The sequence below is a fragment of the Rhinichthys klamathensis genome, unplaced genomic scaffold (assembly GCF_029890125.1).
Source record: "Rhinichthys klamathensis goyatoka isolate OS25496 unplaced genomic scaffold, OSU_Roscu_1.1 h1tg000015l_1, whole genome shotgun sequence".
Taxonomy (NCBI): Eukaryota; Metazoa; Chordata; class Actinopteri; order Cypriniformes; family Leuciscidae; genus Rhinichthys; species Rhinichthys klamathensis.
Genome location: NW_026606567.1, coordinates 1,333,659 through 1,350,391, shown reverse-complemented (window position 1 = coordinate 1,350,391; position 16,733 = coordinate 1,333,659). Strand labels below are relative to the sequence as shown.

At 37.9% G+C, this 16,733-nt stretch overlaps 1 protein-coding gene across 2 annotated transcripts in view; it reads left to right on the top strand.

Moving 5' to 3' along the window:
- The window catches only part of ttyh2l (tweety homolog 2, like), a 46,900-nt gene extending 31,207 nt beyond the window's left edge, over window positions 1–15,693 (top strand). Inside the window, exons 5-15 of one of the 2 annotated variants that reach the window (XM_056272407.1) lie at window positions 215–310; window positions 2,225–2,297; window positions 7,530–7,599; window positions 10,005–10,060; window positions 10,630–10,722; window positions 10,825–10,917; window positions 11,607–11,749; window positions 11,824–12,000; window positions 12,079–12,157; window positions 13,467–13,491; window positions 15,513–15,672. In XM_056272407.1, coding sequence (XP_056128382.1) covers window positions 215–310; window positions 2,225–2,297; window positions 7,530–7,599; window positions 10,005–10,060; window positions 10,630–10,722; window positions 10,825–10,917; window positions 11,607–11,749; window positions 11,824–12,000; window positions 12,079–12,157; window positions 13,467–13,491; window positions 15,513–15,553 — 946 coding nt within the window. In that variant the 3' untranslated portion in view covers window positions 15,554–15,672. Of the gene's footprint in view, window positions 1–214; window positions 311–2,224; window positions 2,298–7,529; window positions 7,600–10,004; window positions 10,061–10,629; window positions 10,723–10,824; window positions 10,918–11,606; window positions 11,750–11,823; window positions 12,001–12,078; window positions 12,158–13,466; window positions 13,492–15,512 lie in introns of both variants that reach the window. The other variant, XM_056272399.1, reaches the window with a different exon arrangement.
- Window positions 15,694–16,733: the final 1,040 nt, after the last annotated feature.

Below are 16,733 nucleotides of genomic sequence, written 5' to 3'. Positions count from 1 at the left end.
CAGCCCATCAGGCAGTTCTTTAAGCATGTATAGGATAGAAAAACAGGTATTTTGCGCAATGCACCTTTAAGTGCATTATATTTTCATCACAGTTTTTGTTATTAAATAATTCCAATTAATGTGCACAATTACATTGAACGGGCCTAATTCAAAATAGAAAACATATGTATTTGAACATTTCCTTCCGTCCTCATCTTTGTTTGCTTTCTTTCAGATGGTTAACGTACCTGCTGCTTCTGATTTTGGACTTGGTCATCTGTCTCTTAGCATGTCTGGGATTGGCAAAGCAGTCTCGATGGCTGTTCGCAGTGTAAGTTTGCTCTAAATATGTATGGTGTAGACACCTGGCTTTGGCGATTAGTATGACCTTTTATTGTAAACATAAAGCCATTTGATGTCAACATTGAGATAGGATGAAATATGTACTTGTATGCGTATGTACACAATGAGTCAAATGTCATTTTACCTGTATTTCAGCATGTATATAATCCTTCCTCGTTTTCAATTGTTTGTTTAGTGTTGCAGAATTGTTTCTCGCTGCTAGCTTAAATCCCCTGACATAATCAGACCTCTGTGGAAAGACTCTGAGTGCATCGAGTGCGGTGGTTAGCCAGTCGCCAGCGAGCCCTGCCTTTCCTCTCTCTCTCTCTTGCCTTATTGGAAGCTCCTTTTGATCCATCCCCACTTACCCCACTAATGCTTATTGATCTCTCTGCCCACGTGAGCGTGCGCTCGCCCTTAACTAATTACTACGTGCTTCCAATCCTCTTTATTGGTGCTTTTAAGACCATCTTCAGACGAGAAAGCCTGTTTGAGGAAACGTCGGCTCCATTTTCCATGGCCACCAGGGAGCCGTTTACCCCATTCATCTTTTGACTTCCTGTTTACTCACGTGATCACTCACATGCTCAAATGTTTGATCACTTTCTCATTGGTTAACATCTTCATTAATTTGTTTCTTACTACTTACTTATTAAGTTACTTACTTACGAAGTCTTATCTAGGTTAATTTTTGAATGCTTCAGTGACTTCAAGAATCTTATCATGTTAGCACAACGTAGAGTTTATGCTCATATGCAGTTGATCAATGAAACGTTTCCTGCTAGACACACATTCAGCAGGTCCTTTTGCAATATTCTTAATTATGAACATTATGATATGGAACAACATTCCAATCAACCGATCAGATTTGAGGGACAGTTGATGTCAAGTTTAGGCTTACAGCCAGGGTTAGGTGCTTCTACATCAGTGTTGTTCACCATCATTTTCCTCTGATTTTTAGGGGTAGAAATAGAGTTAGGGCTACATTTTTTTGACAGGAATGTTGTCCCAGGATCAACAAAATATGTTGATCCAGGAACCAGTCTGTCTTGGCAAAATCATGGTGACCTGAGAGCAGCTACTTAAAGTAACAACGGATTTACTTACTAACTGGAAGTTTAGTTGATATTCATTTACACAATTTGTAATTAATGGTGTTTTAATACAAATAGTATTATACTTTAGTAGTATAAGTATCATAGTAGAATTCTGCAGGAAACACTGATCTAGATGTTTTATCAGATATGCATTATATTTAACAGAATGCTCTATCACAGACCTTTTGGCGATCTTATTATGGGCTAGATTAGCTAAATCTACATACACTTCTGTTCAAAAGTTTGGGTTCAATAATTGTTTTTAAATTAATTTATTAATGCTTTTAGTCAGCACAAGGATTCATTAAATTGATCAAAAGTGACAGTAAATATAATGTATAATGTTACAAAGGTTTTCTGTTTCAAATAAATGTTGTTCTTTTGAACTTTCTATGCATAAAAGAATCATGAAACAATTGTACCACCAAAATATTAAGCAGCACATCTGTTTTCAACATCGATAATAATAAGAAATGCAAATCAGCATATTAGAATGATTTCTGTAAAATCACGTGACACTGAAGACGTGATTATTGATGCTGAAAATTCCACTTTAAAATATATTCAAGTAGAAAACTGTTATTTTAAATTGTCATAATAATCACAATATTACTGCTTTTACTATTTTTGGTCAAATAAATGCAGCCTTGGTGAAAAAAATCAAAATTATTTCTTTGTTGAGAATCTTTCAAAAACCTTCACAAATCCTACTGAGCCCAAACTTTCGAACGGTAGTTTATAGTTTTATTTTTGACCTCACGTCTAACTGTTATTCCTTCACTTTCTCTCTTTTTTGTCCATTTCAGTATTATGGTGTGTGGGGTACTGACCCTGATCATGAGTTGGGCATCATTAGGAGCGGGCACGGCCACAGCTGTGGTAAGTTACTGCGTTTTCACATGACTGCGCACTTTAAATGCCATTTGATCAGTGTCCAGTAACCATATTAGTCACTTCATTCACTGACGCTATCCTGGAGTTTTTATTCTAAAAAACAATGTGAATGTTTGCAAGTGGGGGAAGAGGGGGCGTGAGCTGTGTGAAACTCTTAGGAGATTATCAGGGTTCAGTGACTGCATTTGTGTGTCTCGTGGTGCATGCCAGTTTGCAAAGCTGATTACAAAGCCGTGGTCATTTAAATTAGACAGTCCGCTGGCTTAACGGAGGTAAACAGTTTTACTCTCTGTGCCACTAAACATGCCAATTTACTCATGTCTCGCCTCTGTCTTTATCTTCATCTCTCGGGCTGCATTATAATGACTGCAAACTCTATTTATTGTTCTGAAGGTGCTTTATATGTAGTCTTGACTTGTATTTAGGAATACAGTGATTGGGTGTCCAGAACATTAGTCCCTTGTTCATGATGTCACAAATGTAATGAAGGGGGATCTTTAAACTTTACTGTGACGCACTTACCTGACATCAAACATGCCACTTTTCATTAGTAGTCCAAATCCTCAACCATGATTCTACCACTACCTCCACATGTTGTTTTTTTTACTTACAAATGCTGCCAGAAGCTATTTGCATTGTCAAGAATCGTTATCTTCTGTAAAACACCATGTATTATGATAAATGTATGTGAGTTCAATAAATTATAGTTATGTAAGCAAAAAAAAAAGAGCAATCAAGCATTGCTGATATTCATACCAATAGAGTGATTGCGAGTGATATTGCTTATTATATCAACACCACGTTAATATTTCAGTAACTTATATTTCAGCATTGCCAGTTACTTTGTCGTTTTTTTTTTGCTCTGCCAACAAAAATAGTTACAAATGAAGGTACAGCAGAATGACATTTCAATTCTGAATTCTGAAAGAGTTGTCTTTGAACAACTCAGTATGAAAGATTTAGTGACTCACACTTAAAGGCAGTTGTTTCACTCCGCAATCCTTTTTTTTTTTACGTACTAACAGAATAACTACTCATAAAGACATTCACTTGTCACCCCCTACTGCTTTTTTATATTAGGTTATATTAGGAATATAAGAAACGTACACTGAATGCATAAACATATCCATTTTTTAACCCTTTTTGATGTATTCTGGGTCATATCTTGCTTAGCTTGGTTCATGGCTTTGAGGATGTAGAAACGTCACTCAACCTGTCCATCTGTTTAATACGACTAGTTTCTACCTAGAGATTAATTTAATATACTGTAGTGTACAGTTTGATTTGATTCACAGCCTGTTTCAACCACAAAATAAATGGGAAGTTTCTCTTTAAAAGTTGATAAGTCTATTTATTTTGCCATTCTTCTCACTATTGTATAATTGCAATGGTATGTCAGAAAAAAAAACCCACCATTGCACTATTGGAGTATAGCTGTGCTGGGTGCAAACCTGGATGCAAATTGACGTTTGGTAAAGAAAAGAAAAATGTATAGATTAGGGCTGTTAATGAGTTAGGGTTAGGGTCACATGCGATTAATCTTTTTCCAGTTTATCGTGTTAAAATATTTAACCATAACCATCCTCATAACATAAGAGCAGTCTTAAATGAGTTAAATAAAGTCTTAAATGAACGTAAAGAGTTGTGAGAGAATGAGGCGCGTGTGAGATCCGCGTCATGGTCTTAAAGGGACAGCAGCCAATAATGCTGTCTGTCAGTAAAGTTAATTAAAGAACTAAAGCAACAGAGAAAATTACTCACTGCTCTTGACTAAAGAACTTTTGAAGCTTTAATAAGGATTAGTCTTTATTTAATCTATAATTTATGCAGTGCAGACTGTTTGATAACTTTATTCAATGTCTGGATATTGTTCTGTACATGTTAGACAGGAAAACCGAAAACCAGTCAGTATGTGGTGTGACCACCATTTGCCTCACGCAGTGCGACACATCTCCTTCGCATAGAGTTGATCAGGTTGTTGATTGTGGCCTGTGGAATGTTGGTCCACTCCTCTTCAATGGCTGTGCGAAGTTGCTGGATATTGGCAGCAACTGGAACACGTTGTCGTATACGCCGATCCAGAGCATCCCAAACATGCTCAATTGGTGACATGTCCGGTGAGTATGCTGGCCATGCAAGAACTGGGTTGTTTTCAGCTTCCAGGAATTGTGTACAGATGCTTCCAACATGGGGCCTATCATGCTGCAACATGAGGTGATGGTCGTGGATGAATGGTACAACAATGGGCCTCAGGATCTCGTCACGGTGTCTCTGTGCATTCAAACTGCCATCAATAAAATGCACCTGTGTTCGTTGTCCATAACATACGCCTGCCCATACCATAACCCCAACGCCACCATGGGCCACTCGATCCACAACCGCTCACGCACACGACACCATACACGCTGTCTGCCATCTGCCCTGTACAGTGAAACCCGGGATTCATCCGTGAAGAGAACACCTCTCCAAAGTGCCAGACGCCATCGAATGTGAGCATTTGCCCACTCAAGTCGGTTACGACGACGACGAACTGCAGTCAGGTCGAGACCCCGATGAGGACGACAAGCATGCAGATGAGCTTCCCTGAGACGGTTTCTGACAGTTTTTGCAGAAATTCTTTGGTTATGCAAACCGATTGTTGCAGCAGCTGTCCGGGTGGCTGGTCTCAGACGATCTTGGAGGTGAAGATGCTGGATGTGGAGGTCCTGGGCTGGTGTGGTCAGACGTGGTCTGCGGTTGTGAGGGCGGTTGGATGTACTGCCAAATTCTCTGAAACGCCTTTGGAGACGGCTTATGGAAGAGAATGTGTTTGGGATGCTATGGATCGGCGTATACGACAGCATGTTCCAGGTCCTGCCAATATCCAGTAACTTCGCACAGCCATTGAAGAGGAGTGGACCAACGATCCACAGGCCACAATCAACAACCTTTTTTTTTTTTTTTTTTTTACACCAAAACAGGTAACTCTACTACAGACAGCTCTACCGTGAGCATGACTGTGATTAGAGTCACAGCTGACACTTCAATCAGGATGTATGTGGGGAGCAGGACCTAAGACTGCTCAATGAGGGGTCAGAGCAAAGGCCAGGCCCCGCGGTAAAGTGGATTACTCCAGCAGTGCTTGACTACATCGAGTGGAAAGAAGCATTGCAGGGATGTGTGACTTGCACGGCTGCATTCAACTCTGTTTTTTTTTTTTTTTTTTCAGAGAGAATTTCCTGTTGGAGCCCCATGTGTACCACCCTGATTGATTGATTTTGAGAAATAAATAAATTAAGCATTAATAAGGAAATTTAACCCTAAAAATGAAATAAATTGATAAGAAACAAATCAATGATAGGGATAGATAGGAAGCAGTAGACAAATAAAATATATGATTATAAATCACCTAGTTAAAAATTTTCAGTGATATTTATTTATCTTAAAGTTCCCCCTGTAGTCAATGATTGTTATTGTAGTAGTAGTAGTAGTAGTAGTAGTAGTAGTAGTACTTTATTGTTCAGCCTTGGCTGAAAATTGGTCTTTGGTCACGCCATACAATCACAATACAATTAACAATACACAATATACATACATAAGAATTAAAATATTCACATTTACTTCCTCTTATTCAAAAGACTTATTGCATTTGGTACAAAAGATTGTTTATGTATCGCTTTAATCGCTTGGTGTTCTATAGCGACGACGTGATGGCAATAATTCAAAAACATGATTCAATGGGTGTGTTGTGTCTCTTGCTATAGTCAAAGTTTTCCTCTGAACAGCAATTTTATATAACTGTGCGACTGATTTTTGTTGACAATTTTTCCTGCGACTCTTGTAATTCTGTCTAATTTTACTTTATTCACAGATGTAACTCGTCGTTGTATCCCTTAAAACTCATCTTTAATCACCGAAATGACATATTTAAATGTTTTTTCCTAGAAAAAAAAATCTTCAAGCCTTAAAATGGCTTGAGTGTACACCCTTGCCTCATTTAGTATACGTGGTTCAATGAATATGGAAATGAGCCCCGCCTCCATTCACTCACACCAGCTCAGAGACATATAAACAACATTAAAAGCTTGATTTTCCCCACAGGGGGACTTTAAGAATTTAAATTAAATGGTTAACAGTATCAATGTTTTTATTAAATTCTTATTTTTGATTATTAAATTATCTATTTATCCTCGTGTCTATAGATCTCATGATTGGTTTAGTTGATTAGTTATTTTTGTTTTGTAATTGATTTATTGATTTCTTATTGATTTATTGATGAGTTCCCACATTACTGCACGTAGTCTCAAATACATGTAAAATCTAAAATACGCAATGAATTTGGATTTGCTAAGTTGGATGTACTTTATATTGGTCCTGGAACGACAACGTTCTGGTCCAACAAACACCCCTAGTCATTACCCCAACCCTAACTTTACCGAGGAAATGATAAGCCTAATGCTAAAATTAAAATCTGGTTGGTTTTGCCGTCCAGTATGTGCCATCCAGATCTGAATGCATGAATGAAATTTCAGAGCTTTGTCAGAGGGGAGAATTATAAGTGCACAACAATTTAATTAGAAACAATATTGATGACGTTTTCCCTTAAGAAGGTTTCAGGTAAAGGTTCGTTCTGTTCGTTCGTTCTTGTCGCCCACTAATTTAAGCTTGGCCATCCACAGATCTTCACAATAGAATTTTCCCCTGTGTGAACAGCTCATATGGTCCTGACATTCAGCAAAGGTCTTAGGCGCTGTTTACACCTGGTGTTAAGATGCATTTTGGTTGATCGGATCACAGGTGGACGGTGCTAAATACAGGTGTAAGCGGGGTCTAAAATGTTTTGAGCTTGTCGTTGTCACTTTCGACCACTTCCAGACGTAGTCGAAAACACATTTTACCGGATTGCTTTTGCGGTGTAAACGCTCATGTGATCGAATGTGTTTGAACAAACACAAAAGGCCGCCTTCTCTGCCTACCGACCTCATGCGTAAACATTATGAGAAGCGCACTAGCCAGACGAGATTTAAACTTTGTTGCTCATTTTCTCCCACCCCTAGTCTTGTATGTCAGAGCAGAAACAAAAGCTGCTGCTCTCCTTATGTTTTTCCGATGTCTACTCTTGCAAATATCACAACCCTTTATGTGTGAACGCTGTAATAACATCCACAAAATTATTTGTGGCACTGGCCTCTCAACATCAGAATTGTCCATGCGAATTTGTTATTTGTTCTGTTTTAGGGCACCAGTGACTTTTGTGTCTCTCCTGACAAGTTCATTGTCAATCAAACCAAAGACTCCTTAAGTGCAGGTAAGTCATATTTCATAACTTCACATGCCTGTGTCCTTTCCACAAACCAGAAAGGACAGCTGATCCACATGTAACCATGAAACCATGCTGAGAACTTGCAGATGTCTTGGTGGAAGAGTGTAGTAACATCCAGTGTTGTGCAAGTTACTTCCAAACTGTAATACATTATACATTACTTGTTACTGTAATTTAAAAGTAATTCATTACCTTACAATATTACTGTCTCAGAATTGTAATGCGTTACATTACTCCTGTATTACTTTTGAGTTACTTTCACCAAAATACCTATACAGTAGTAGAACTTAACATTCTAAGGCTGTAACGATGCTATATGAAACCGAAATCGCGACACTCAGATCCACGAACCTGCAGAATCGCGACACACCCCTTCCAACTCCAAGAGTTATCCTTCCCGTCCAGATCCAATGCTACCACATCTTTAAATTACTATTAGTATTATTTGAATTTTGAAGTTAACATTATAAAATACGTAGACCTACACCACAAAACTAATTGAGGATAAATTATTTTAAATTGGGGAATTCCAGCGTTTTGGACGTGACATTTGAAATATAAATTCTCAGAAAATGCATTTAATACCAATATATTGAAACGTCTGTTTATCCATAGGATACCCCCTTAAAAGAGTCCAGACATTAGAAAAATATCAGTCTACACATGCGTTTTATATTTAATATGATGGAAATACACGCATTCATGCGTGACAAAAAAATATTTAACTTTTAGGAGGCAAAAGATTTTTTTGTAATTCGGTGAATTACACTGCACAAATCAAAAATAATACTACCCACCGGATGAAGAAGGGTTGGCTCTCCACAGAACATAAAATATTCATTTTATTTTATTTTTCGTGCTCGCATTCATGAGGAAAAAACTATGTAGGCCTACGTGACAGTTCTCCGTTACGGGCGCGACCGCTCTGAACCGGCACTAAAAGACTGTTTTAAAACTTTCACAGAGACTTCAAAAAGAAGACACAAATTTCTTTAAAGTGAATTTCGATTTGTACTAATTGTATCTTAATTTTATTCAATGTTTCATCAACCAATTGCCTGGATTTAATAAATAAGAAGTAAATATAGCAGACAATAGATAATCACGACATGGAGGCGCCTGCGCGTTAACTGGAGCGCGTCTCATAAATTAACCGAAACTCAGCGTAGGCTATCTCACAATAAGAACTGGCCGATCTTCTTTGGTCCATGAGGACGAGATGCACTGTAGGACTTAAAGCAGCTGGTGGGCATCTGATATTGAGCCCTCCTTTGTTCAGGGACTCATTGTTCCATTTTTGTTCATCAAATGTTTGTGAAATTTGTTCTGAGGAAAAAAGTCAGAATTGCGAGTTTATATCTCACAATTCTGAGATAAGATGTCAGAAATGTGAGATATAAACTCGCAATTGCGAGAAAAGTCAGAATTGCGAGTTTATTTCTCGCAATTGTGACTTTATAACACGCAAAGTCGCAATTATCTTTTAAAATGTTTTATTCTGTGTCAGAAACAAGCTTCCTGGTAAGATGTGTAATTAATTTATCACGTTGTTTCACATATTAAGCGTTACATCATAACACTATCTACATACAGTGTTGGGTAAGTTACTCAAAAAAAGTTATTACTACCGACTAATTACATCTTCAACATTGTATTTAGATTACTGTACTATTTACTCTCTGAAAAGTATCGCATTATTACTAATTTCTGTCTAAATCCCATATCAACCTCAACTGGTTGAACAATACAAGGATAGACACGAATGATATAAAATTGCACAAATTATTCTTGAGCTGACCAAAGTATTTTGATGTTAAATCCACTATTGTTTTATAATTGTTCTATACAGTGTTTTATGGAATTACATCAGAATTGACTGTAATCCCTTACTTAACCTTTTCAAGGGAAAAGTAAATAAATGCTGAAAAATGAATTACACCCAACACTGGCTACAGATAATACATAGTACTATTACTAAAGATGTGGACAAGTACTCTTTAAGTGATGCCATATTCGATAATGTAAAGTAAACAATGATCAGTCACGAGTCAGATGGGGACCTCGTTCTTAATTTTAGAATTTTAACAATTTTCAGGCACTTATGAGAGAGCGCAAGAAATATGAATAAAGACGGAGTGCAAATGAATCCTACATCTACCACGCAATCGTTAGACAGGCTCTAAAAAATATTGAAAATACACAGTGCAGTAAAAATCGTGAGATCCGTATATTATTACATGTATTATTTTTAAAGAACGTTTCAAGAATTGCACTTTCATCCTTACGAACTTCCTACACTTTATTTGAATAAATCTCCTAACTTGTTCCTTAAGAAGGTTTTTGTGACTCGGCCCCCTGAATGTTTCCTTTGCTTGTGTGTCCCATTGCAGATATAGTGCACTATTACCTGTACTGCAGCCAGAGTCTTCCCAATCCGTTCCAGCAGGTAAACGATTCAATTCCTCCCTGAACTCCTGACACAATCAATTAACGGAGCTCGCAGATTCATTTGACCTCTAATTGAAGCGAATACCCGTGTTAAAGCCATTATAACGTTTCTGTAAAAAAAAAAAAAAATCTGCGTGGCTAATTCAATTATGAATAGGCGGTATGAAAATAAACTTTGATCAAAGAGGGTCTCTTTTGTCTGTAGTTTTGTGATAATTAGATTCGTCTGGCTTTCTCGCGTCGCCTTTGGGAATCCTGCGAAAGCTTTTCCACTGATTTAGACGTTTATTATGTGCTGGTTAAGCTCCTGTTTTGGATGATCATCTATTACAGTAAACGTCCTGAGGGGAAGTCATGAAGCAAATATAAGACACATGTAACCATTAACCAAATGTAATCCCTTAATGAGTGTAAATGCATATCCTCAGCAGGGATTTATGGCCTTTTACTAGTCGTTGCATTAGCATTAGCATTAGCATAACCTATGGCATGTCTGTGTATTAATCCTTCGGGTCAGAGATTCGACTGCTTTAGCTCACGTGTTTTGCTGTTGTTTCTGTGCTGCAGTCTCTGACCATCTTCCAGAGGTCTCTGACCACCATGCAGATACAGGTCCAAGGTTTGCTGCAGTTTTCTCTCCCTGTGTTTCCGACTGCAGAGGTGAGAGTGCTGTCAAAGATAGATGAAATAAAGAGTTCTGCATCCCATTCTGTACCTCCTTTTTTTCCAAACTTGATTCACTTCCCCTATGAATCATTTCAGAAAGATCTTCTAGGAATTCAGCGTCTCTTGAACTCCTCGGAGTTCAATTTGCACCAGCTCACCGCCTCGCTGGACTGCCGTAGTCTTCATAAAGTGAGTCATCCTTGTACGAAAAATAATATTTTAACAGTTTGTTAGTCTGGATCTGGAATAGCCAGACTTTTACACTGTAAAAAAAAAGAAAAAAAGTTGCTGGCTTAAATCTTTAAGTACAATCAACTTGGATGTTTAAGTAATTTCAACTTAAATGACATTAAACTGACTCTTAAAAAAAACAAGTTAAATCTTATTTAAATTTAAACAAAAAGTTGAAAGTTACTTAACTTATTTTGAGTTAAAGCAATGTAAAAACATATGTTGTCATATCTTATTGATTATTATACTTTTTACAGTGTACCTATCACCAGTTTTCACATTATTTTAATAAAAAAAACGGCCACAATGACAAATAAGAATGTCCCCCAAAAAAAAGGAAAAATCTGTCAATATTCTCTTTGTATTCATGTTGGTTTCATGGGGTTTAAAAAATAATTTATTGAATTTCAGATAGATATGAGTTTCAAAAGCATTAATTACTTCATTATTAAGCTTAAGTATTATTTTTGACAACTTTACACTTTTATAACCTCAACTAACCTTGCCTTTTCATTGATATTTTAATATTCTTGATATTTTAAGAATAAGGATAAGGAAAAAGGGTGTCTGTTTTTTTTCCTGCTTGTTGGTTGCACCACTTTTTAGTTGGTTGCTCATGTTGATCTAACAGCGTTCTGGTTGTGCAGGACTATCTGGAGGCTCTTCTGGGCGTTTGCTATGACGGTGTGGAAGGGCTCCTGTATCTGTGCCTGTTCTCTCTGCTGGCAGCCTGTGCCTTCTGTGCCCTGCTGTGTGCCGTCCCACGAGCCTGGACCCTCATCGTCATCAGGTACCATTCCTGTTGTGTCATTGCGGTGCATGGCATCGATCGATGTCGCTGACAGGTGCTTGTTTGCTCCTCAGGGACAGGGATTATGATGATATGGATGAGGAGGACCCCTTTAACCCTTCGAGGCGCATCAGCGCGTATAACCCCAGCCGAGCTCAAGTTCACAGTTTCTGCAGTTACAGCAGCGGCATGGGCAGCCAGACCAGCCTTCACCCTCCGCTGCAGGCCACATCCAGCACACCAGAGTACATGTGAGTGTGTGTGCGTGTGTGAGAGAGCTGTTGTTTTCTCTCATGCTTGACCCACTTATCTTTCCTCTTCTCCTGCAGGAACCAGTCCATGCTGTTTGAACGCAATCCTCGCTATGAAAACGTCCCATTGATTGGGAGCGGTTCACCACCTCCATCGGTATTTTGATTTTTAATCTTATCGACTCAATTTTACTCAATCCTTGTATGTTCGATGGATTTCACCAACTATTGATTTTTTTTTAAAAAGGGTTATTTTTTCATTATTAACTGGTAATTCTTAACTCTGTGAGGTAGGGAGCTCACAATCTGCACAAGCCTGCAAATTAAATCGAAGCAGGGCTGTTTTTAATTCATTTTCATTCATAATTTAGCATTAACAACTAATAGTAATTTCTCCGTATTTCCTGTCTATCTGTCCCTAAAGGACAAAATTAAAGCAACGTTTTTTTATTAATTTTTAGTCAGTTATTCTATATGCTACTGTTCAAAAGTTTGGGGTTCAGTAAGATTATTTAAAAAAAAAAAAATAATAATAATGATTTTATTCAGCAAGGGTCCATTAAAGGAATAGTTTATTCACGTACTAATATGAACATTTCCGGATTATTTACTCGCCCCCAGGCCATTCGGCCGAAGAGAAATTTATGTTTTTGAGGAAAACATTCTAGGATCTAATGCAAGTGAACTGGGATCACATTTTTGACGGTCCAAAATCCATATTTAGACAGCATTAAATGGCCCCACAAGACCCCACGACCAAATCAGCATATTATAAGGATTTCTGAAGGATCATGTGACACTGAAGACTGGAGTAATGGCATTTAAAATTATAAAATATACAATATTACTGGGGTTTTTTTAATCAAATAAATTCAGTCTGAATGAGCACAAGATACTTCTTTCAGAAACATTAAAACCTTTGAATGGTAGTGTATATTTCCAATAATTCTAAATTATAGCAGATATTTTGGCATGAATGACATCGTAATGTTGTAATACTCCTGTTGCTTTGTGGGATTGTGGTGCACAAGATCATGAGAACTGAAGCTTTAAAGCAGATATGGAGCATTACTGCCCCCTAACGTTTCATTTTTTCAGTGGAGTATCCATGCAGATAGAAAGGGGAATAATGAGAAATCACTATTAGTTGTTAATGCTAAATTATGAATGAAAATGAATTAAAAACAGCCCTGGTTTGATTTAATTGGAAGCCAGTATTTCTATCAGTCTCGTGCAGATTGTGAGGTCTAAGATGAATCATAAGTGAACACGGGTGTAATGGAGAGGATCGTCTTCAGAGTCGTGTTGGTTGATGCATCGCAGAAGGCGTAAAACTCATCACAGGACAGTCTTCTGTCTAATGAACCGATTCCCTACTTCATTTTTAACTGTCAAGTCGCTGTATTCACACAGAGATATTTTACAGCTAATTGAGTTCTTTTCCTGTCTTTTATCACATTTTGAAGTTATATCCCCAGACATTTAGAAACAGTAAGTGAGCCCACTGCCCTCCTCCCTACTGTGCTTCTGCCTTCCTTCAACATGCCTTTGTCCTCATTTCCTTCATCAGACGATATCTTCACCCAATCCATAAACGTTCTGTACGTCCCTATAAACCTTAAGAGCACTGAGCCGGTTTTGAGGTTGTTGCCTTTTGCTTTTTTTTGCCCAGAAATTCATCAGTATCGCTCAGCTCTTTTCCTGCACTAATACATCACCTGAAGGCTTGTTCACACATACAGTGATTTTATTTCTGGAGGTTTCTGTCCAGGCATTACTGTTGTATTAACGCCCGATACATGGGCAGAAACACATCATATAGAGCAGAGAAATTGCTCCCAGTAACTCCTCCATCTTGCAGACATCCACGGTGCTTTGGGACGTTCGTATTTACAGATGTTGTAATTATGGGATGTTGTAATTATGACGTCAGGTGTGTTCAAGTCACTTTGGTCGAAGCAAGATGGTGGTGTACCTTCTTTATTAACTACAAAAAACAAATAGTTTTGTTTTTTTTAAACTCCTACTAAATAAATAAAGAACAGCTCATGTATTTCAGGGGGCTTTTTTATATATATTGGGACGCACCTCTTAATTCATGATTGCAGGTGTTTCAATCAGACCCACTGGTATTAATATTATTATTCTGCTTATACTGCGGGTACCACACCTCAAAACATTGTATTTCAAGATATTTGTCAGGATTTTGTCATTTAAAACACTTGTATGTGTAGGACTAATTTCTTGCACATCTCATCTCAAGCCTCCGTTGTTAATTCCAAAATGTAATTTTAGAGATAGTAACAGAGGCTTGAGTCACTGATAGCAGACTAATGCAGTTATTAATGCAGTTTATTAAAACTTTATTTATTTGCTGGGTCAGTGTCGTTGTTGGTTTTGGTTCTTTTGCTGTTTAAAATAACTGAAATCATTTGGCGAAGTGATATGGAACTGTCATGCGGTCGAGAACTGCCTGGAACTACTTTAGCCGTTCGTTTCCCTGAAAATAATATTGCACATCTTAGAACGTTCGTCAACCAATCAGATTCAAGCATTCAACAGCCCGTAGTATAATATTGTATTGTAACTATAATAAACATTTATAATAATATTTTTGCCCTTTGTGCATGTAACTTGGCTAGAAGAAAACATGATATAATAAATAGTAAAAAAATATATATATAATTGTAGAGTGTGCACTTAACTTCTAAATACAATCTTTCCAACATTACTTGAATGCACCATCATCTACACAGTATCTGGCGGGAAACAGATCAGTCACAGGCTGCGTCCCAATTCGCCCCCCATACCCTTAAATAGTGCACTATTAGAGGGGACAGCATTTGTAGTGGTGTCCGAAACCATAGTGGACGTTATCGAGTGCGCTCATTCAATCCCACAATGCACCGCAATAACGAGTATACAAGTGATGTACCCTCAACGGATAGAGAATACCCATAATGCACTGTGAGAGTCGCGCGCTGAATGAATTCCTGCGTCTTGCCAGAAGATGGCGCCATCTATTTTACAAACTGCTGCTCCAGGGTAATATCATACAGGTATAAATTTTGTTTTTATTGACTATTAAATTGTTTAATTAAGGTTTATACATTAGTTTCACGAAATATTTTCTACTGGAGCTGTTTGCTAACTTCACAAACTATCCAGTGTCCGAATTAACTCACTCGTTTTCATTCACTCTTTCAAGTGAATTATATTAGTGGAGTAATGTAGGGGATAGTGAATGAGGGTATAGGGGGCGATTTCAAACACAGCTAGTCTTCACTTTTATTGGTCACTGCACTGTTCATTAGCATAACGACACTGGACACGCCCACTTCACATCACAAAAGTTTGCTTTAGCTAATTTTGCCTCATAGTTTCTCACTGCCGATCACTGTATGCGTGCGTGAACAAGGCTTGAGGGTCTTTTGCCTGTGGCTTTCACACATGCCATTATCCAAAGTCGATCGAATACAGTGTTTATCTTCCTGTTTCTTTATCAACTGCAGTATTCACCCAGCATGAGGACCACTTACCTGTCCATGACTGATGCCCAAATCAGACACTTCGGGACAGACTTTCAGGTGTAGGTTTTCTGGGTCCTCTTCCCAAAGGAGTCTCTGGCAGCGTGAGATGAAGATTAAAAATCACTCAACGTCTTCAAAGCATCTCAAAGGACACGTGGATGGTAAAGCACAAATAAAATGCGCATTAAAGGGAGTTCTCAAAGAGAACTGAATGCCATCCAGAGTAGACCTTTAAAGTCCTCTTCTCATTTAGAAGGCAAAGATTACCTCAGAGGTTTATGGGTGAGCTCTGATCACGTGTAAATATTTGCTTATTCTCCTCAGGGGCTCGTCAGATCATTAATATGTTTTCTGTGACAATAATGGACTGGATCAGAAAAAAATATATATCTTAAAGGGATAGTTCACCCCAAAATGAAAATTGAGTCATTACCTACTCACCCTCAAGTTGTTCCAAACCTGTATGAATTTCTTTCTTCTGCTGAACACAAAGGAAGATATTTTGAAGTATGTCGGTATAACCAAACTGTTGATGAGCCCCATTGACTTCCATAGGAAAAAAACAACAAAGTCAATGGGTGCCGTCAAATGTCTGGTTACTGACATTCTTTAAAATATCTTATTTTGTGAGTAAATCCACAGGTTTGGTCAGATGTTTGGGTGAACTATCCCTTTAAATGTCTTTGAATAATAATACTTCAGCTTAGGTTGTGCAAATGGCGATTAATAGCTCAAATTAATCACTTAAATAGAAAGGAAAAAAGCGGTTGCATTTTACCACACAAAGGCCTTGAGCTCCATAATGAGCCTTAAATGAATATTTCTCAGTACTGGTTAATGATGCAGCCTGAGAGAAATGATCAATTGGGATGGCTCTCTGCGATCTGACAGACTAAATGGTCTTGAATATATTTTGCATGAGGAACGAGGTGCTTTGTTTGGTGCCTCTCGTTAAATATACTTCTATGTTGTGATCATGTGATTTCGCCTCGTGAATGTCTGTATTCTAGTAGGCTAGTCAAATAGGTCTGCTATTCATACCAGACAAACTTCACGAGGCTCACAGCACACAACAAAGATAAGTCATTTTCTGCAACAGTAGATATGGGGATGAACTATTTGGATATGTAAATCACTGACTGACTATTGTTGTTTGTTTGGTTCAAGCTTCCTGATGTTGCTCGTTGTGTACTCAAACTAGAT